At 40.4% G+C, this 22,712-nt stretch overlaps 1 protein-coding gene and 1 pseudogene across 2 annotated transcripts in view; one reads left to right on the top strand and one right to left on the bottom strand.

Annotated features, from left to right (window-relative positions):
- Positions 1-22,712, top strand: part of SPPL3 (signal peptide peptidase like 3) — a 138,399-nt gene that overhangs the window by 113,554 nt on the left and 2,133 nt on the right. For both annotated transcript variants that reach the window (XM_023241495.2, XM_019814624.3), the window contains exons 3-10: positions 139-227; positions 7,861-7,980; positions 9,224-9,302; positions 10,223-10,335; positions 19,786-19,892; positions 20,153-20,316; positions 21,070-21,269; positions 22,260-22,369. In XM_023241495.2, the coding sequence (XP_023097263.1) occupies positions 139-227; positions 7,861-7,980; positions 9,224-9,302; positions 10,223-10,335; positions 19,786-19,892; positions 20,153-20,316; positions 21,070-21,269; positions 22,260-22,369 (982 nt within the window). The remainder of the gene's footprint in view (positions 1-138; positions 228-7,860; positions 7,981-9,223; positions 9,303-10,222; positions 10,336-19,785; positions 19,893-20,152; positions 20,317-21,069; positions 21,270-22,259; positions 22,370-22,712) is intronic.
- On the bottom strand, positions 2,672-3,983 carry LOC101098169 (annotated as a pseudogene).

Here is a 22,712-nt window from a genome sequence, read left to right as displayed (position 1 = left end):
AACTGTTTTGCAGAGTTGTTCAAAAGAGACCTTCCTATCTTCCCTGATGCCTTCCATGTTAAAATATTATCTCGTAACAGACTTTTCTGACCTCATTTCTTAAGCAAAATTAAAACTTGCCTATACATTTTTCCACAGGTCCCTTAATATGGACTTTGAAAATCAAGATAAGGAGAAAGACAATAGCAGTTCTACTGGGTCTTTCAATGGCAACAGCACCAATAATAGTAAGGCCTTTTATGTCAATTAACTTTCATACATGCACTGGGCTTAATTTGATTGTTTCTATAACCCAAGTTAATTTACTGGGGTTAAGGATTTGTTTGGTGTAATAATAAAATCTGTATGGTAGAATTTGTAAAAATGCTTACATTCTGAATCTGAACTACAGATTTCTTGTGTACTTTGTGTACTGCTTTTAACTCATGCCTGAAAGCTTACTGCTGAGATTCTTTATTTTCTTAAAAATAAGTAGGAAAATAGGTATCCGCCTGCTTAAGACTTCATTTAAATCCTTTGGTGAGGTTGATAGTTTTGTATGTGTTGATCATAAATTCACTCAGTGGTTCTTGAAGATAGTTACTTCTGAAGTACTTGTAAAGCTAAGTATTGTGGCAACCTGATAATAAAGCTTGCTTTATAAAAAATAGAAGTGTGCTATATGGCAAATGTTTAGCAGCATTGTTTATTATGGCCAAAAAGTAGAAACAGCTCAAAGATCAATAAAGTAGTGGGTGGAGAAAGTATCCACACGAAGGAATACTGTTGAGCGTTAACAAGAATGAGGTGCTGGTAGATGCCCCGACATGGATGCCCTTCAAGACATTATGAAAGGAGCCGTACAGGAAAGGCTGCGTATTGTGTGAGTCCACGGGTATGAAATTTCCAAAAAGGCAAATATGGAGAGACAGAAAGTAGATTTGTAGTTATGTGGCAAGTACTGTACAGTGAAGATGGATGAATATATATAAGTTGTGCCTCAGTGGAGTTATATAAAATTGGTGACGTTTATTATAAAGAGAACTGAATTATAAATAAAGAGACTTGATTTGTTAAGAGCTTGATGCTGGGTTCCTATCATGCACTTTATTAGATGTGTATTTTTTAGATATTCTATTATATATATATATATATCTATATCTATATATATATATATATATATATATATATACTTTTTAATGTTTATTTACTTTTGAGAGAGAAAGAAAGAACACAAGTAGGGGAGGGGCAGAGAGAGAGGGAGACAGAATCCAAAGGAGGCTCCAGGCTCTGGGCTGTCAGCACAGAGCCCGACGCGGGGCTCAAACCCACGAACTGTGAGATCATAACCTGAGCTAAAGTTGGATCCTTTACCAACTGAGCCACCGAGGTGCCCCCGGATATTCTGTTACATATTTTGAAAGCTGCAGAAGTACAAGAGATTGCACCCAAGCTGTCACATAGGCAATGTGGCCAAAGTACTTTCTCAAGTGTTAATAAAGTACTGAGACGGAGATAGCAAATACCACTTCCTGTCCCTAGAGCAGGTACTTCCTCTCACAGACCCTTACCATAGCCTTAGAATACTTCTGAATCAGCATCTACTATCAGTAGATCAGAATACACACTAGAGATGAAGTGATTTTGACATCCATGTACAAAGAGAGTAAAGAGGCAAGTCAGGGTGTGAGCCACAGAGGGCCAATTTAATAAGGGACTTCCTCCCAGACAAGGTGAGTGTGACTTGAAATTTGAAACTGTGAACTTGGATTGCTGGAGAAGAAGGCATTCTGGGTGGGAAGAGCATGTAATAGGCACAGGGGAGAGAATGAGCATGACTGACAGGACAGATTAAAGTCCCCACCTAAGGGGGTGGAAATACTAAGGATCTAATATAAAACTAGAATGCTGATGGAGAATTTTAGAAGTTAACTTAAGAGATCACTTTCAGTTTCTCTAGTTACTACCGCATCAGCCAAATCACACTTGCCCAGTTTTCACCCAGTTAAATGTGTTTGTTGTCCCTAGCAGTGTAAAGTAGGCATTATAAATCTAGTAAGTAGAATCACTGAAACATAATGAGGCTTTTCTTAGGACACAGATCCTTATATGAGGTAAAAGACCATGCCACCAACTTACTAGGAATCAGGTAAAACCCAGTGTCAATATCTAATTTTCAGGTTAAATTATTACAGAGCACTTCTCTTCTATCAACATTTTAAGCCAAATCACCTTATACAATTGAAACTCCTTTATAAGTCCTGTGTTACATAGCATATATGCAAATGATGTACTTAAATCAGATTATAAATCCATTGTACATTCCATCACAGAAACCTAAGAGAAATCGATACTGTGTGTCTAAGTATAATTTTACCCTCAAATAAATAAATCCTCAGTCCATACAGTGAAAGGGTATCTGGTTATGTCAGTTTTCTATTTCTCATTACCAGCATCTGAACTGAATTATAAATAAAGAGACTTGATTTGTTAAGAGCTTGATGCTGGGTTCCTATCATGCACTTTATTAGATGTGTATTTTTTAGATATTCTATTAGATATATATGTATTTTAATGTTTATTTACTTTTGAGAGAGAAAGAGAGAACACAAGGGAGGGGCAGAGAGAGAGGGAGACACAGAATCCAAAGGAGGCTCCAGGCTCTGGGCTGTCAGCACAGAGCCCGACATGGGGCTCGAACCCATGAGCTGTCAGATCATAACCTGCTTTAAATAAATGCTTTAAATAATCATTTTTGGTTTGTTTTGTTTTAAACATCACAAATAAGATTTTTTATTTATCACCATTAAATGCCTGAATTTTAAACAGATTCTCGGACTGGTGGCTCATATCCATCAGTTCATTCAACTTTAGCACCGGTCTCATCCCCAGTAGCTTTTCCAGAACTACAACCTTCACCATGAAGCTCCGTGAGCTTTCCCAGTTCAAACTTGGGCTTCTTCAGCATTTTAAATTTTCTAACGAAGACATCATGGAGTGGATAAATAGACTGGCAAGCCTTCTCTACATCTTTTCGATGCTGTCTGGAATCAATTTATTGACGCACTTCTTTCAAGTCATTTGTCTGCACCTCTAGGGTCATGATTTCCATCATCTTTTTCCGAATTTGGCAGACCTGTTGGTCCTGAGTATAAGAGGTCTTCTGAACCTGATCGTTGCGTTTTTTAGTAAAACCAACACAAAAAAGACGAAGCAAACACCCATCAGTGGTCTTGACATCAACGTGAGCTTCAATCATGTCTGCCATTTTTTGACCATGGAGCACATTTTGTCCCGGGTAAGATCCATGCCATGAAAATTAGGCAGTTTTTGCCCTGAACATCTTCAGTAATTAGCTTGAATTTCTTAAATGCAACTTCATCATGCTGATCAACAAGGCTTACTTCAAACACAGGACCCTGGAGGCCATCAGATGTGATTTTGGTTCCTTGAGTTCTCATGACTAGTGTTTTTCTCATATTTCTTATATTAAACATTGCTGGTGCTTTTACATCGTACCCCTCTTTCTTTGAAAATGGATCGGCCACTCTCGGCTCCCTTTTTGCCACCTTTCTTAAGGCGCTTGTTCTTGCCTGCCACCATGGCGCTGCTCAGGGAGCCAAATGGCTAAATAGTCATTGTCTTAAATCTGTCTCCTGTGTTACACTAAATTATCCTCACAGATGTATTTCCTCAGTGCCTCGTCTGGGCCATGGATACCAAAAAGGGATAGATGAGGAGAGAATGCCTTCCACTTCCACATAATCAGAAAAAAACATAAAGAAATGGCTGTTGCTGCAGGGAAGGCCAGCACTTGATCATGGAGCACGACATCATTCCAGATTGAAGGGATGGCATGGAAAACATGGTACATTTATCAAACTCAAGGAAATAACAGCCAGAAAGATAAACAGAGAAATACAAGAGATGGTGTAGGCACCAAAGAGATTGAAGTCCTGAATGATAACAATTAAGGGGAAGTTCTCAGGAAAGGAAGGTATGAATTTAGTGTTCAGATTTTGGCAAAAGTGTTCTGAACTGATTGAAGGAAAAAGTGTAGATAGATGAGGTGGTTTTTAAAGGTTGCAGAATTAAAAATAAATAAATGTTGTGGTTGCTTACTCCCAAAATAAGTAAGAATCAAGGAATGTGAAAAAGACAGGAAAATGAGTGATGTACAGCTACATAAATAGCATGGAAGTTGCTCACAATGTTGGGCAAAAGAAGCCAGATGCAAAAAAAAAAAAAATCCTAGTAATTCAATGCATGTAATAAGTTCAAAAACAAGCAAAATAAATATTAGTATTTTAGGATGCATGCTTGGGTGGAAAACATATCAAATAGAGCAGAGAAGGAAGTATAAAAACCAGGGTAGTAGTTCCCTCTGGGAGGAAGAGTAGTGACTGGGAGGCACAAGAAAGACTTCTGGGCTTGGCAAGCTTGACCTGGGTGGTATTAGCCATTTGATGATTGACTGAACTCTGCATTTTTGTTTTATGTACTTTGCTGTATGTGTGTTATGTTTTGAAATAAAAAGAGAAAGTGGGGAGGAGGGAGTGCCCTCCAGGGCCTCTCTAATTCTCCCTAACCTTGTTCTAAATCCTGTTTCATCCCTACATCTGCTCCAAGAAACCTAGGTAGATACTTTTTCCCCTGGCGCACCAGTCCTACATTGAATCAGTGTTAGGTGGGTTGAAAAGGACAACTCCCAACCTCACCCCCATTATCTGACATCTTGAAGGCCTTTACCAGGCTACCCATGTAATATATCTGAAGATTGTGCAGGTTTTTCAGTCCCTCGTGTTACCTACTGTGTAATCCAGTAAATAGCCAAAACATGCTTCTCTCACGGAGGTGCTAAATCATTAACTTTCTTAATGATTATCAATAATACATTGATTGGTGTATTGTTCAGTATCTATTTCACGACCATGTATTTAGCCTGTAGCCTTGTTCACTGAATGCTAAAAATAATTTCTCTGTACATATTTTTTTCTGTCACCATGCCTATTTCTTTTGTTTTGAGACTGCCCTCTATCTCTTTGTGCTCCAGCAGCTTCTTGCCTTTGTCCTAAAGCGTCTTATCTCTAGGGTCCGCCTTGAAGAGAAAACCATGCCTATTTCTTACGATAATTTTGGCTTTAAAGGTAATGCCCACTGCATTTGAGTAACTCCTCCTAATTATGAGGAGTGACTGACAGGACAGATTAAAGTCACCACCTAAGAGGGAGGAAATACCAAGGATCTAATATAAAGCTAGAATACTGACGGAGAATTTTATTTTGTTTTGTTTTGAAGTCACTGAAATTTCTTTTTTTTTTTTTTAATTTTTTTTTTTCAACGTTTATTTATTTTTGGGACAGAGAGAGACAGAGCATGAACGGGGGAGGGGCAGAGAGAGAGGGAGACACAGAATCGGAAGCAGGCTCCAGGCTCTGAGCCATCAGCCCAGAGCCCGACGCGGGGCTCGAACTCCCGGACCGCGAGATCGTGACCTGGCTGAAGTCGGACGCTTAACCGACTGCCCCACCCAGGCGCCCCTGAAGTCACTGAAATTTCTAATTAATTAGCTCCATCTCCCTCAGGACCATTATCTCCAGACCTTTAGGAAGTACAGTATTGAAATTTTGTATTTTTGGGGGAAGCATATTGTCAGCAACTAAAGGAACTTCACTTTACCTGTGACATTGCTGTTTGGTAAACTCCCTTAGGCATTCTTCTATAGAACTAATGGAAGCAGTGTCTTAATACCTCTTGCTTTAAAATCTGTGCTTTCAAAAAACAAAAATCTATTCATTCTTATCTAATATTCTAGAAAGGCTCTTTGTATTCAGCTTTGCATTTTAATGGCAGACTAAACTGATAAAATTTAGATTTATTATAAACACATACTTCTCATATACCTGACTTACTAAACAGTTTTTGTTTTCACCAGCCATTTAATTTTTCTGCATGCTGTCCGTGCAGAGCCATTGAGAAACCATTATTTTCTGTTGTGAAAGGCACCTGAAATCTGTAGTTTCCTCTAGTAGTTCTTTGAACTAGTGTAGAGCACTCAGATAAAAAACTAGGTGAAATTCAGTTAGAGATTTCATAGAGTTTTACCTTGTAAATGTCCGTAAGACACTTTAAGATACCACCCCCCCCCCCCCCCCACACACACACACGATCAAGGGGCCAGGAAGACAAGTTTGACTGCACTTCTGGCCAGCTGTCTTCTGAAGAACATCTCTATTTGTCTTGACACATAGCCATTCCTCCTAAATTGAAATGCCCTATTCCTAAGTGAATTATTTGACTCATGTATCTAGCCAGTAGGAAGCAATTGTGTTTTGTAGAAATATTTAATAGTTTATTTAACTAAAATCCCTAAATAGCTTTCTTGGGACAGGTAAATTCAAATATCAAAGAACCATTTTTAAATATTGGTTGATAATTACAACCCTTTGTGCCTAGTTATGTTAATCCTGGTCACATTATATTTTATTCATTGCCTTAATTTAATGGAGAGAGATGTTTACTTATAATTTTTTTTTTTTTAATGTTTATTCTTGAGAGAGACAGACGCGCAATCTGGGAAGGGGCAGAGAGAGGTGGGGGGAGGGACACACAGAATCTGAAACAGACTCTGAGCACTGAGCTGTCAGCACAGAGCCTGACGTGGGGCTCAGACTCACAAACCATGAGATCATGACCTGAGCAGAAGTCGGACACTTAACCAACTGAGCCACCTAGGCGTCCCTAGTATTTCTTTATAATAGCTCATATGAACATTTTTTTTTTTTACTCCACTCAAGAACTTTATATCTCAGCAGTGTTAATTTGGAAGTAGCACACAAGATTAGTAATTTTTTTTCTTTTCATTCAGTAGTTACCAGATTGTGCTGTGTTTCTCTTCTCTACCAAATACTTAGTGTTCCTCAACTCTATATGCAAAATAAAATTTTGTGGAGAGTTTTCAGCTGGGCCTAATAACACCCAGAAATTTCAGTTTAATTGTTCTGGGGTTGTGCCTGGGCATGTAATTTTTAAAGCTCTCCAGATGATTCTAATGATTAACCAAGAATCCTATATCCCAAGTAATTATTTTCCCCCATTTATCTCCTGTTTGGTCCTTACGATGCTCCCACAGAATAATCTTTCTGATTTTTGATTTTCAGATGTCTTGTTCCCTCCACTCTTATGCTCCACTGAGAGTCAGTTCTCAGCAACAGTGGGGAAGAGTGAACATGAGTAAATCTGTAGATAATGAGAAAGGATTTTAGTCAGTGGCTTTAAACTACCTTTTACCAAACCTGTACATGAGATTACAGATGTACTCAGATTGACTAATCTTTTTACTACCTGTTGATGTTCTTAGTTTTTGTTTTCCCTCCTTTCGTCTTTCTACCCCCCCATCTCCCTCCCCCTCTTCTTCCTATTTCTTCCTTCCTTCAGCCTGTCAACCAGATTGTTAGCACCAGGAGGTAGTAGTTCAGTTCAACAAGTATTTGAGTACCTGCTATAACGAATGCACCATGAGGAGAGCAAGGACCTCATAATTTCAGTGGGAAGGAAAGAATCAGAGGTCCTAGATAATCTATATCTTATATACTAACTCCTAGAACTGTCTGTACTTTTTTTTTTTTAGTTTATTTATTTATTTTGAGAGAGGGAGAATCCCAAGCAGACTTGGCACTGTCAGCACAGAGCCCCACTTGGGCTCGATCTCACCAACTGTGAGATCATGACCTGAGCTGAAATCAAGAGTCAGAAGCTTAACCAACTGAGCCACCCTGGCGCTCCATAGACTGTCTGCATTTTAATGGGTTAATGTCTCTGGAGTACATGGGCACAGTACTTATCATATAAGTCATTAATATGTCCCTTATTCTCTTTCAGGTATCCAAACTATTGACTCTACCCAGGCCCTATTCCTTCCAATTGGAGCATCTGTCTCTCTCCTAGTAATGTTCTTCTTCTTTGACTCAGTTCAAGTAGTTTTTACAATATGTACAGCAGGTAAATAAGTTTCTCTGTTCTTTTTTCTTTTAAGTTTATTTTTGCGAGAGAGAGCATGCACACACCAGTGAGAGAGAGGGAGAGGAGAATCCCAAGCAGGTTTTCTACCGTATCAGTGCAGAGCCCAAGAACTTGGGGCTCAATCTCACAAACCATGAGATCATGACCTGAGCTGAAATCAAGAGTCATATTCTTAATCAGCTGAGCCACCTGGGTGTCCCATGTTTCTCTATTCTTGAACATTAACCTAAAAGGAAATTTTTTCACTTTTTTTTTTTTTTTTAAGTTTATTTATTTTTGAGAAAGAGGCAGAGTGCAAGTTGGGGAGGGGCAAAGAGAGGGGGAGACACAGAACCCGAAACAGGCTCCAGGCTCTGAGCTGTCAGCACAGAGCCCAACACATGGCTCGAACTCAAGAATTGTGAGATCATGACCTGAGCCAAGTTGGACATTTAACCAACTGAGCCACCCAGGCACCTCTCACGTCTTTTTTTTCTTTTGAAAGGAAACCAAGGTAAGTTTCCTGGAACCAAGGTTCCACTGAGACTCGAACCCAGGATCTTCTGTGTACTTCTTTTTAATCATCATTCAAAACTTAAGACCTATACAACCTGCCATGCAAGTTTTTTTCCATAAGTCTGGCTTTTCTTCCCCATCTTCTCCTTGAACCATTGGATACCCGTATCATCAGTTCAGGACTGTCAGCACAGTCTGAACAAAAGGCCAGGGGTTTGAAAACTTGTGAGCTTTATGACACCAGAACAGGACCACTTTGACTCCTTGTCTGGAGTCAAAGTGTCCAGAAGGTCCAGTGTGGCGAAGCGGTCATTGGCAACCCCCACCAATGTTTCTGTAGACAGACGCATTGGTAACTAATCAGAGTAATTTGACTGTCAACCCTCTGATCAGTTTTCAAGTCAAGAGATGATGGAAATGTATAGAACATCAACAAAATGCCAGACATGTTAGATCATCCCCTGGCTCGCCATTTATCTTTCCGTGTTAAGATAGAAAAGAATGAGAAAACCTGTCTATGCTTCCCATTCCTTCAAATCAGGTACTGTTTGTTTTTCAAGACTTTATTTGTACAGTGCTAAAGGAAGATATTTTTCTTCTGTAGTTAATTAATTGTATCTACTTATTGAGAAGAGTATCCTGGTCAGTGTTTCCATAAGTCCTGCCATTTTTCTTATAGGTGTTGAAAATAAACAACAAAACTTAACCATGTATTTTCTTTCTCTAGTTCTTGCCACAATAGCTTTTGCTTTCCTCCTTCTCCCGATGTGCCAGTATTTAACAAGACCCTGTTCACCTCAGAACAAGTAAGGACTTGGGATTTTTCTCTAAATTTTAAATGTTTTTATGTCGCACTTGATAACATTGTTAGGAGTCTAAATTTCTGGTATGGACCAGAGCACACAAATGCTAGAAGACTGGGAAGGGAGACGTTTGATCTTTAAGACTGGAAGGTAGTACTTCCTTTTGCACCTTTTCATAGGAGAGGAAATATACACAAATCTTAGGAAGTCGGAGTCGTTGAAACATGCTTCCTGCTCAGATTATTGAAAGATGAGCAGTTTCATTTTGAAGCAATGCTTTTGTCTCTTGACTAGTGAGTTAATGGGATGTGATCAACTCAGACATTCTTTACCTTTTGTCTTTGGTGACCAAGAATATATACTAACCACTTGGGTTTAAACCCAGTGTGCACACCTTTCACACCTCAACTCCTAAAGCCATTGCTTCATGGACACCAAGTGCTGTGTTAATAGAGATCCCATATGAACGTAAGGAAACCAGTCACTAGGAGCAGCTGATTTTCCCAGGAATTCGTGATAACCAGATAGAGTTGTTACCATTTTATAAATATGTATTCATCATCACCCAGTGGATTGAACTGTTGACCTTCTTCATTTTGCTTTCCTCATAAAAACAGAATTACCCTATAGTGTACTTCATTCTCCTAAGATTGGTATTGTCACTTTAAATTGTAAACATCCATGTTGATAATTCGGGATAAAAACTACAATATCAGAGGGCTGCAGAAGGATCATTAATGCCTTTGCATTTCCTGTAGCCTACTCCAAAGAGGTTTGGGTGTTTTCAATTTCTGGAAGTCTAGGTATTGCCTGCTATTCTAATCTGGGCCTGATGAACTCTGATCGTGAAGAACCAAGGGAGAGTTTGATTATTGAATATAATGTATCAGCTGTTAGTCCAATAAATATCATGTGTTTTCCAGGATTTCCTTTGGTTGCTGTGGGCGTTTTACTGCTGCTGAATTACTGTCATTCTCTCTGTCTGTCATGCTCGTCCTTATCTGGGTTCTCACTGGCCATTGGCTTCTCATGGATGGTGAGTAACATGTGACAAGTTGAAGTGTTAATACAGTTTATAGTTAAATTTGTCCTCCCTTCCTCTGCTTTTTGTGTTTTAGTAATATTTCCTCTGATTACCATGAGTATTAGGTGTCCAAAGGTGGTGGCGTTACATATTGTTGAGTTATTATTTTTACCCACATTCTCAAGATATTTTTAATAATACAGCTTTTTGAGGTATAGTCCACATTTTTACTTACTTGAAGTGGCTTTTAGTATATTCAGAGAGTAAAATCATAACATTATATGACCTATGTGTCTGCCTTCTTTCACTTAGCATGATGTTTCCAACGTTTTTATTCATATTGTAACCTGAATCAGTATTTCATTTCTTTTTATGGCCACTCTTCAGTTGTATAGATATGCCACTTTTATTTATCTATTCATCAGTTTCCACTTTTTTAGCTATTATGAGTAATACTAGTATGAACATTCATATGTAATTTTTTGTCTATAGACTATATATTTTCTTACATAAATGGAATACTGTAATATAAAATACATATGTGGAATATATGCCATATATGTATTATATACAATAGACTCTTTTATGTAATGATACAAATACATGTCTGTATCATTACATAAAGACGTATCCTATCCTTTTTAATAATTCCAGAGTATCCCATTGTATGTTGTTTATTGCTGGGCCCTTAGATTGATTTTAATCTTCTCTTATAAATAATCCTGAGGTAAACACTCTTGTTCCACCTCATGGTACACATGTCAGATTACTTAATAAGATTATTTTTCTATGGATGAGTTCCTATATATTAAATTCCTAGATTAAAGGGTTTTTGTAGTAAAAAGTTTTTTTTATCTGTTATTATACTGCCTTTCAGAAAGGCTGTGGCAGTTTATACTCCTGTCCATAGCATGTGAGGATTTCCCTTCATTGGTGATGATAATGATGAAATAATAATGGCAGTATTATTCAGCTAACATTTATTGAGTGCTTCTTACGCATTGGGTGCTTTCCTGGGTGTTTGCGTGGATTATCTCATTTAATCCTGGAAAGTCTTTGAAGTAGGTACTGTTATTGTTCCATTTTACAGACAAGGAAACGAAGTTCAGAGAAGTCACTTACCCAGTCACAGAACTCCTGTGTATACTTGATACTTCTCAAAATATCTTGGAAGGACATTTTCAAAAATCCCCCCTTACTCTTTTCTCTCCCCTAAGACGTTTTTCATTTTTCTTAAAGACCATGTAAGCACCTCCATCTCCTTGCTCATTCAGTCCTGACTCCTGTTCTCACAGTTCATTTTCCTGATCTCAAGAAACTTTAACCATTGCTCTGCCCCACAAGGTCTGTTCACTTTCTCCTTTCCTCTGGTGTTTCAGAAGGGAAGGAAGTTAAAATACAAAACATGATTTTATACTGTTTGTAGTACTATCTAAAGAATTTTTAAAGGAGGAATTTAAAAATCAGAGATTATGGGTATGGATTGCACTTACTCCCATTATCCATTCCAAGCAACTACAAGGCTAATCAAGACCTTGGAAACAGAGCTCTTTGGAAGCAACTGCCAGGTCTGAGAGGCTCGTCTCCACTAAGGCACTGGTCCCTGCAGCTCTGAGGATGGCTTAACTGTGGAACTGTCATTCAGTGTTGCCTAAGCACAGAGCCAGCGAGAGTGATGCTCACTGTCCATGCCTCAAGTTCAGGAGTAGCTCACACTTGTATCGCAATATTCTGCTCATGGTCAAATCAGATAGAACTTGACAAAAAGGATTTTAAACTTTGTGTGCACGTGTGATCCAGAATTAGTAATATAATCTTGATAAGGAGGAAATTTTAAACCTTGAGGAAAATTAAAATCTTATTCTTTTGTTTCAAGGGTTTTTTTTTTTTTTTGTCTTGTACCAGTTCAAGAATTTGAAATTTATGTGTGCCAAGTTAACTAGTGAAAAACTCTAAGAAACTGAGTATTGTAAGGAAACAAGCTATAGAGTGGATTGAGAGCTCTGTAAAGCTATAGGTAAATGGCACATGTGATTTTAATCGTAGGTGATAATTATAGAGAAAGCGCTTTTTAAATTGTAAATCATGCAGAGATACCCAGTATACTTCTTCAGCAAAAAATAAAAAATATTTTGGGGCGCCTGGGTGGCGCAGTCGGTTAAGCGTCCGACTTCAGCCAGGTCACGATCTCGCGGTCCATGAGTTCGAGCCCCGCGTCAGGCTCTGGGCTGATGGCTCAGAGCCTGGAGCCTGTTTCCGATTCTGTGTCTCCCTCTCTCTCTGCCCCTCCCCCGTTCATGCTCTGTCTCTCTCTGTCTCAAAAATAAATAAACGTTAAAAAAAATTTAAAAAAAAAAAAAAATAAAAAAATATTTTTAAAAACAATAAGACAAAATTATGGTGATGGAGAACAGACAAGTGGTTGTGTGGGGGAGAGGGTGTGACTATAGCTCAAGGATTTTATTGGGGTGATACAAGTATTCTACACACTGAGGGTGGTGGTGGCTATATAAGTCTATGCCTGTGTTAAAATTCACTGAATTACCTCTAAATAAAAACTATCAATATTACTGTTTGTTAATCTTCAAATGTTACACATATTCATAAAATATTTAATACTTAAATATTATATAAAATATGTATAACTTTATAAATACATAATTTGTTTGTATATAATTGTTGTCATAGTTGTTGTTCATCACTTTTATTGAGTGCCTACCATATACCAAGCTCTTGAGACCCAAAAGGAGTTCCTGGAGCACCTGGATGGCTCAGTTGGTTAAGCACCTGACTCTTGATTTCAGCTCAGGTCATGCATGATCTCATGGTTTGTGGAACGAGCCCTGCATCTGGCTCTGCGCTCACAGTGCAGAGCCTGCTTGAAACTGACTCCCCTCTCCCCTCTCCCCCTCCTGCCCCCACTCCTGCTTGCACATGCTCTCTCTCTCTCAAAATAAATAAATGAACTTTAAAAAAAAGTTCCATGAGGTTGCAGACCACATTACCCCTTAGATTTATTTAGAGGCCTTTAATGAGTCAGAATGGAAAACAGTGTCAAAATCTGCCTGACCATGTGATAATTCATATTTGCTGATTTCTGACCGGTTTGGTCTCTTATTTTAGCATCTTAAATTGCCTTATAAAAAAACATTTCTGTGATCATTTGCTTTGGAATGTATATAAGCATCCTGAAGTGCAGTGTTTAGGTTGTTTGTTTGTTTGTTTGTTTGTTTGTTTGTTTTTGAGAGAGAGAGAAGGAGAGGGAGAATCTTAAACAGGTTCCATGTGTGTGTTCTATCTCAGGACCGACCGTGAGATCATGATCTGAGCCAAAATCAAGAGTTGGACGCTTAGCCGGCTGAGCCACCCAGGCGCCCCAGTGTTTAGGATTTTTAAGTAGTTACCAGAACTATTAAATTTCCCAAATCTAGTATCAGTGCTTGCAGTATTCTTATGGATTGGTGCTTGATACTTCAGTGCTTGTGGAGGTTGATAAAGAATAAGTTCAGAAAAAGAAGTTACATCTGAAATCACATAAATTGCTTGCCCGGCTTATTGTAGAAGAGTAAATGCCTATTTTTATATACTAGGTATTAAGAGTATTGATGAAGTAGCAAGTGTGTATGTTTGACTTTTCCTGAGATTAAGTCTTGATTTCTGCAGAAGAATGACATGTTAACCTGAAAAGCATGTAGGTGATTTTGAAAGACTTTCATAGAGCCTAATCTCTTTTTAAATCTGTTACAGAAAATTAGGGAGTCTTAATCATGATAATGACTGGAGTAGAGATAGTAAGTATTAGTCCACATCAATCTCATAGCTGCTTTTATGGTTACATCCTTCAGTCTCACCTAAACCAGTGCTTCCTGATGAGAAAGCAGGCAGCACAGACATTTCTCCTCTACTACTTTTGAACAAAAACTATTTAGAAATGCTCGTTAGCTGGTTAATACCTAAACCAGATTATTTCAGTCCATATAAAATGACTTTTAGCTATATATTCTGAAGAGAAACTGTTTTATGCTAATGTCCTTAAATGAAAGAGTCCACTTCTGTAAACACCAATCCATAAGAATACTGCAAGCATAATGATTCTCCCTGTACAAATATTATGTGAAATGAGATGATAAAAAGCTTCAGGTGCCACTGCTTTAACTAGAGTAATATAGGGCAGTCATCACCTGAATCATCACCACATTGATTCATCTCAACACTGGAAAACCCAAAGTCCTTCTGATGACAAATGGTATGTAAATTACCTTGAAGTCTTGGGGCACCTGGGTGACTCAGTCGGTTAAGCGTCAGACTTCAGCAGGTCATGATCTCAGCAGGTCATGATCTCATGGTCCAATCCATGGGTTCGATCCCCACGTCGGGCTCTGTGCTGACAGAGCCTGGAGCCTGCTTCAGATTCTGTGTGTCCCTCTCTGTCTGCCCCTCCCCTGTTGATGCTCGTTTGCGCAATCTCTCTCTCTCTCTCTCTCTCAAAAATAAACATTAAAAAAAATTACCTGAATTCTGTCAGCCCCCTCTGTGGTCTGAGGTTCTCTGTAATCCCACTAACTTTTGGTGACTCTGCTTTCGTGGAGCCCTTTATTCGTGTGTCCAGACACACATGATACTATTTATAGGTTTTGCTAAGGGTTTTAAATTTACCAAGCTGCTGACCCAAAAAGGGATACCTCTCAAAACAGCAAGCAATGTTCTTTATACTCTCTTGTCTACTCTTCCCAGGCATTGCATTGAAGAGAAAAATACCTATTTTCTAGTAGTATGTCACTAAAAAAAGGAAAAGTTGGCATGATAGAAGGTGACATTCTTTTCAAGATACACTGATTTACACAGCCATCTGAAACACATACTTGAGAACAAGTTAGCAGAATTTTCTTCATTGTACCTTTACAGGCAGGGGCAGGGGCCCGGGCCAGGCTTACTAGACTCGCTGACAGCAGAATGGGGTAAGCAGTTGTCTGTAAGATAGCTGCAGAGTACATTTCACGGCAACATTTCCTCTAGACTGTGGAGCCGATAGAAAGCTGCCCATAAGAGGCACCTTTATTTTCCCAGTGACCCATCAGAAATACATTTCCATCATGAAATTCACCTGATAGCTAAAATTCTGAGTGTCCAGTGAGGTTCCCCAAACCCTAATCAACCCTAACATGTAGACGTTTCCATCACCTTTTGTCATTATTGATATTCCCCAACATTTACCCAGGAGTCTCTTTTCCCTGCCAGTTTGCACTGGTTGAACTTCCCGTGACCAAGAGTAGAATTTTCCCCACCCCCAAAAAAAGAACTTTTGAGCTTTTTAAAAATTTATTTTGATGATAGTTTTTAATATTTATTTTTTAGAGAGCGGGGGTGGGGCAGAGAGAGAGAGAGAAACAGGATATGAATTGGGCTCCGCACTGATAGCAGAGCCCGACACAGGGACAAAAAACTCACCAACCATGAAATCATGACCGGAGCCAAAATCAAGAATCAACCGCCTAACCAACTGAGCCACCCAGGCACCCCCAGTTTATATATTTTTGAGAGAGAGAGAGAGAAGGCGCGCGTGCTCACCCCTGCGAGTGAGAGCAGAGAGACTGGGAGAGAGAGAATCCCAAGCCCACGGGGCTCGAACCCACGAACCGTGAGATCACGGCCTGAACCGAAACCAAGAGTTGGATGCTCAACCGACTTAGCCACGCAGGCGCCCCTGAGCTTTTCTTACAATTACTGTTTCTCAGATTCTAGTGTTTGATGTTTGTTTTCTGCTGTTACAGAAAATGTAGCTTTCTAGCCATGGTCTTTAATGTTTTGAAATAGGTTCTTCTCTGACGTGGAAATTATCTTTACAGACTTCTCTGCACAATCAGAAATCATCTTGTAGGCAGTGATAATTTGGTAGTAGAAATTTTTTGAATGAATGTTTCTCAGTTAAAGCCTGTTCTTTGAAGTTAATTTAAAGTGAAGACAGTTATAAATGTGGTTGTTTTAGGGCAAGGCATGAAGTATGGTTTAAAAAAAATTTTTTTTTAACGTTTATTTTTGAGAGAGAAAGAGACAAGAGTGTGAGCTGGGGGAGGGGCAAAGAGAGAAGGAGACACAGAATCTGAAACAGGCTCCAGGCTCTGAGCTGTCAGCACAGAGCCCGATGCGGGGTTTGAACCCATGAACTGTGAGATCATGACCTGAGCCGAAGTCAGACGCTCAACCGACTGAGCCACCCAGGTGCCCTGGCATGAAGTGTGTTTTCAGGATTTTATATACTAAGAAGCGTTAATAGTAAGAAGATGTTTCAGTGTGTTCTTGAACTAAATCTAGAGTTTTATCTACTTTCAGTTTCATCTGGCAAATTAACCTTTTAAATTTGGGAAATCTTGAGAGAATTTGACCAATAGGTGGTATCATGCGTTAGCTAAAAGCTGATGAATCTTGTGCACACACATTTACTGTTCAGGGATCGTTAAACCAGGTTCACAGTGTGGATCCACTGACCAGCTCAGGGACTAGAAGAGTCTTGAACAGATGTCTAGTTCAGCCCCCTCATCTAATACACTTGCTACTAATCTGTGATTAGAAAATGTTCAGTGCCAAAAATCTAGCAATTGATTTGTTTTCTTGTTTTAAAATGCTAGACGCTGGTACTTAGTCCACATAGGGCTTAGCTATCTACAGATCCTTTATCTTAGAACTGAGCACTGCTTAAGAATTTACAGGTTGCATGTTGCTTTTCAAGAACATTTTGGCTTGGTTTGGTGTCATTGTCTTTGTCCCTGACCCTACTGGTTGTGGAAGACAAAGCGACGCAAAGATTATATCGATACTAAGTTGAAAGTAATTCTAGACAAGTGGCTAAGATTAATAATTTACTACTCTTAACGTTTTTGGTTAATTTTAAATGTAAATTAACCCAAAGTGAAGATGGTTGGTAAAGCCATTTGGGAGAGTCTTGAGTCTCTCAAGCAGCATGGAATGAGGGAAAGTTATCACTTCTCTTAATTTTGGCTTGGAAAAGTGCTAAGGAGGAGGTAAGATTATGAAGAGTTACTTGAATGAAAGAATGGAGAAAAAGAGAGGCAAAGTAGAATACTTGAGGGCGTGTTCCTGTGATGTGACAGATTGTGGCAGTATTCTTTTGGGGGTAGGAGTGATACTCGTTATCTGAAACAGTCCGAAGGGATGCATTCTGCTTCAAATGTGGAACTCACAGCACAGCTGGCGACGCTTGGTTGGCATGACTGGGAAGAGGGTATTGCTCAGCTTAACTGGGGAGGAGTAGGAACAAAGGAAGACAGACTCTGGGGACACGCCATCCCGTGAGTTGTGCCCAATGCTGTGGGACTTATAATTAGACTTGATCCATCAGCGTAGGGAGCCTAGTGACTGTAAGGCAGGAAATGATGCAAAGTGAATTGTTTACAGTGGCAGTGAAGAGTAAGTGGGAAAGAGAGAAAGTGAAGAAGGACGCACATCAAACTAGGGAAGTGTGACCGAGGTGTGCTGTAACAACAAAGGGTGGTACACAGAATGGCCGTGGATGGAGTGCACGTGATGAAACACTGATAAATTGAAAACGAATCTAGAGTTTCTTGTATGGAAGATAGAGATAGAATGACAATGTCCCTGAGCAGTTCTGTCTTGTCCGTGTTTGGTTGTGACTCAGGTGGGGTAGGATCAGCATAAGAGGAGTGACAAAGCAATGAGTGGATGCTTAGACCCTGTGGCCTGTAAAGGCTTCTCCCAGTTTAGGGTTAAGGGACTGTATGGTAAATTGAAAAATTCTGGAACGGACCAGTCACCTGCATGTGTCACAGAGGCATATACATTTAACCTTGGGAACCTAGCCCTTTGGTTATCATCAGTCAGCCCTCTGACCTTTACTGCCACACACTTGTCCCTGGTCTGTCCATTAGGCTTTCATCTCTTCCTTTGTTCCCTTGGTGCACTTTGCACCCCACGTTTGCACTTGTAAGTTCCTGAACAGATCACTTGCTACCCTACTGCCCTCACCCCTTCCTCTGCCCCAGGGGCTTCCCACCCTCCACTGACCACTGTTGTTCCTCAGGCCAGCTGAGCTTATCCCTGCCAGTGCCCTGTTTATCGATTCACAGCACAGCCAACTATTTGTTTCTGGAGATCATTATAATGGGAAACCCTGTTTAAAAAAAATGCATATGGGTTGATTATATCATGGGCCTTGGTTCTGTTCTTAGAAATTTATAAAAAAAAATAAAGGAGACCCTAGTAAAACAAGCACATCCTAGATTATCGTAAAATCAGAAATTATGTTCAACCACATCTCTCCAAAATGCATACTGCAGTACACAGCGTGGAGATCACCGAGTGCTTGATAACGGTATGACAGAGGAAGAATCCAGATAGTTTGTTCTTTTTCCCAGTGTTAGCACTGTCTTCCAGGGTTAGGAATGGTTTTTCTCCTCTTGTTTGTGCAACACCATTCCCATGGTAGGAACTCCCCAAACATGAGTTGATTTGACATGTCCAGGGTCTGCCAGACTGCTCTATTTGCCCACTTAGCTACATGTCCTGACAGTTTACCACCAATTCTATTAAAATGATATACATGTGTAATCTGGCCTCACTTTTCTAACTTTCCTTGGAGTAATTTTAAATTTAAAGTAGATGGAACATAATTTTTCATTCATTCTGAAAATATTTATTGAACATCTACTCTGGTAAGTGCTGGGGCTTCACAGAAAGAATAAGCCATGGTTTTGGTCAACCAGGAGTACCAAATTTAAGCAATAAATTTGCTTGTATATAAATAATCACACTGTTACAGAATGGGTGAGCAAGTTGAGAGAGATTTCAGAGTTCTGTGGTGTCAAAAAGAAAAAAAAAAAACCAAAACCCTACTTAATCTGATAGATCAGGAAAGACTCCCTGAAAAAGAGTTTTCTGACCTAAGAATGAGGATAGGGGCACCTGGGTGGCTTAGTCAGTTCGGCGACTGACTTCGCCCCAGGTCATGATTTCATAGTTCATGAGGTTGAGTCCCGCGTCGGGCTCTGTGCTGACAGCTTGAAGCCTGGAGCCTGTTTCAGATTCTGTGTCTCCTCTCTCTGCCCCTCCCCCGCTCATGCTCTGTCTCTCCCTCTCTCAAAAATAAGTAAACATTTAAAAAAATTTTAAAAAAAGAATTAGAAGCTTGACTGACTGAACCATCCAGGCACCCCAGAGCTTTATCATTCAAAACAATCTCCTGGGTCTTACACAGTTGAGCACTATCCAAGAGCATGAGAAAAGGGATGTCCCCGAAAACCAGTCCGTCAGAATGGGCTAAAGTGGGCACTTTGCACAAGTAGGGTGTAAATGTCTTAACTTGGAGCTTAAACTGGGCTGCTTGACTTTTGAGGGGACTTAGAGACTGTTAGGTTTATAAGCAGAATAGCTTGTGGAAAGAAGATGAGTCTACTCCACACTGACCAATGTCTGTGGCCTCCTCCCCAGCCCTGGCCATGGGTCTCTGTGTCGCCATGATCGCCTTTGTCCGCCTGCCCAGCCTCAAGGTCTCCTGCCTGCTTCTCTCAGGGCTTCTAATCTATGATGTCTTTTGGGTAAGTGTCTGTTTCCCTGAAGCCACTGTTCTCTTTTGTGTTTAATTGGAGTACGTGTGTGTCTCTTGGGGTGGAGGGAGAGCAGGCAGGCAAAGTTCTGTGCCCTGGGAGCAAAGATTTTCTTTCACCTCCAAAACATGCAGTCAAAAAAGCTTGATGATGTAATATTCTGAGACTTTGCTCTTAAGAACGAGGAGGGCTGATGCTGAGATCAGGTTGCTTCTGGCTCCCTCTGTTGAAGACGTCTCTCCATTCGGCAGGTGTTTTTCTCCGCCTACATCTTCAATAGCAATGTCATGGTGAAGGTGGCCACACAACCGGCTGACAATCCCCTTGACGTTCTATCCCGGAAGCTCCACCTGGGGCCCAATGTTGGGCGTGATGTTCCTCGCCTGTCTCTGCCTGGAAAACTGGTCTTTCCCAGGTAGGACTAGCATGTGTTGGGCCTCGTCTTGTGATGGTTAATACACTGTCTTCTCCCTGTGCCTCTGTGCTCCTTGATTGGTCTTTGTCATCAGCATTCTTATCCTAGACTGGAAAAGGGCTGTGAGTCATCTGTCCATTATACAAATGAGAAAGAGAATATTGATTTGACTTGCAAAGATTTGTCACTAAATGATACAGGTGCTACTTTTTATTATTGATTAATGTTCTCAAATAACCATATGTTACTACTGTTACCATATTTTGGAGTTGGCTGAAGGGAATTCACAGGAGAATCTGGATCCTTTTTTCTTCTAAGATGTTTGTAAAAATATGTCCTAATGCTAAAATTATACAGTGGCTGGTAATATAATCTTGGAAAAAATTGTGTTGCTTTAATATCCGTGTCTGGTAGTAGTCAGGTGCTTGTTTGAAGTCACAGCAGTGAATGTGTGACAAATACTGAATTGCTTGACATTTCTAGAGGAGACAGTACTTAAACAGATGACTTTAGCAGTCACTTTAGAGGTGCTCTCTTAAAGCAGTGAGGGAGCCTGGTTAAAGACATTCATCGTCAGTATTCTTCTGGCTTGTAATCTCTGAACTCTTACAAACTAGTGCTGTTCCACCGCTAGAGATTGCCTCCCATTCAGGTAAGTCCAACTTCTTAAAAAAAGCTGACAAATGACTCTGCACAGGAGGAGAAATGGGATTGTTGAGGGTGGCATCCCTGACCTGTGCCACTGCATTCCAGCTCCACCGGCAGTCACTTCTCTATGTTGGGCATTGGGGACATCGTGATGCCTGGACTCCTGTTGTGCTTTGTCCTTCGTTACGACAACTACAAAAAACAAGCCAACGGTGACTCCTGCGGTGCCTCTGGACCCGCCAATATCTCTGGACGCATGCAGAAGGTCTCCTACTTTCACTGCACCCTCATTGGATACTTTGTAGGTAAGACAGTGGGAGAGGCACGTGATCCACTAACTGTCCTCCAACCCGTGGAGTTAAATCAGGTCTTCTAGCTGCAGACGCTGGATGGAAGGAGTGCAGTAACTGTGGTTGCTATTACAGACAACCACGAAGGACAAGTAACAGTGGCCTGTGAGATGACAGGTGCTGTCCTTACTGGTCAGCCCGTTCCCGATCCAGCAGTAATCTCTGAAGAACATTGGAAGAAGAGTATGGTCAGTTCTACCACACAGTGATCATGGATCAGTCTGTGTGCCTAATTAAATCTTCGGCTTGAAGTTAATTCATGTCTTGCTTAATTTCCCATTTTTTTAAACAGGTATTTCCCTTCATTTGTTATAATATGTTTATCACCTCTAATCTCAGACTCTCACTAGGCTAGTTTTTCTCTAGGCAGCTCACTTACGGACCAACAGTAAGAGACCTGTGTGATTGGGCTAGGAATAGCGGTAACCTGTCTGCACCTACAATGGCTACAGCGTAGTGGTTCATTTCAGTACAAAAACTCAGAGACAGGCATGGCAAGTGGTGTTAGCCCCACTGAACAGTAGAGGAGGCTGAGGCTCAGAGAGGTGAAGTGCTGTAGCCAGGGTTACACAGCTTTTGTAAGTAGCACAGTTGGGACTTGGACCCAGGTCTTTTGCCTCCGAGTCTGGCATCACATACCACACAAGACTGAGGAAGACCAGGCACGCTCAGTGCGGAAGTGAAGGCTTGAACCAGGAACCTGAGCACAGAAAGGGACTTGAGCCACTCACGCGTCCTTGCAATGCTAGCATTTTTAAAGCTGTAGTGTTCCATGCTTCTTTAACTGCTAGGGCTGGGCATTTCATACCCTACCTATTGGACAGAATGTGTCACAGTAGAGCTGTCCAGTCTGAAGACCCTGGCAAGCAGCAGCCATATTACAGGTTCTTTTCTCTCGGGGCTGGCCCCTTGGCATTATTCACGAGTGTTTTTCTCTCCTTATAGGTCTGCTCACCGCTACTGTGGCATCTCGCATTCACCGAGCAGCCCAGCCTGCCCTTCTCTATTTGGTGCCGTTTACCTTATTGCCACTCCTCACGATGGCCTATTTAAAGGTGAGAGAAGCAGTTAAAAACCTATGAAAGCAATAACTTGGCATATATTCTCCTTGCCAGAGGTGGTTCTCCTTAAGCCCCAGAGCTCTTGGTCTTGACAGTGGGTTGATGGGTTTTTGCTAACCTGGTATTAGCAACCTCTTCCAGACTATTACAGCCATTGGCAGAAAATGATAGTGAGTTAGACTACTCACGCCACCTGGTCATGGATGGACTAACTGAAATCCCTAGAGCTCAGCTGCAGAGACTTCCTGTTTCCCTTAAAAGCAGCTCTCTATTGTCACTTAACAGCTTTTTTTTAGTACTCTGCCTTAAAGTTTGGAAATAAGAAATGTATGATTAC

This window comes from Felis catus, chromosome D3 (assembly GCF_018350175.1).
Source record: "Felis catus isolate Fca126 chromosome D3, F.catus_Fca126_mat1.0, whole genome shotgun sequence".
NCBI lineage: Eukaryota > Metazoa > Chordata > Mammalia > Carnivora > Felidae > Felis > Felis catus.
The sequence above is the reverse complement of the archived record's forward strand: the minus strand, read 5'-3'. Positions and strand labels throughout refer to the sequence as shown.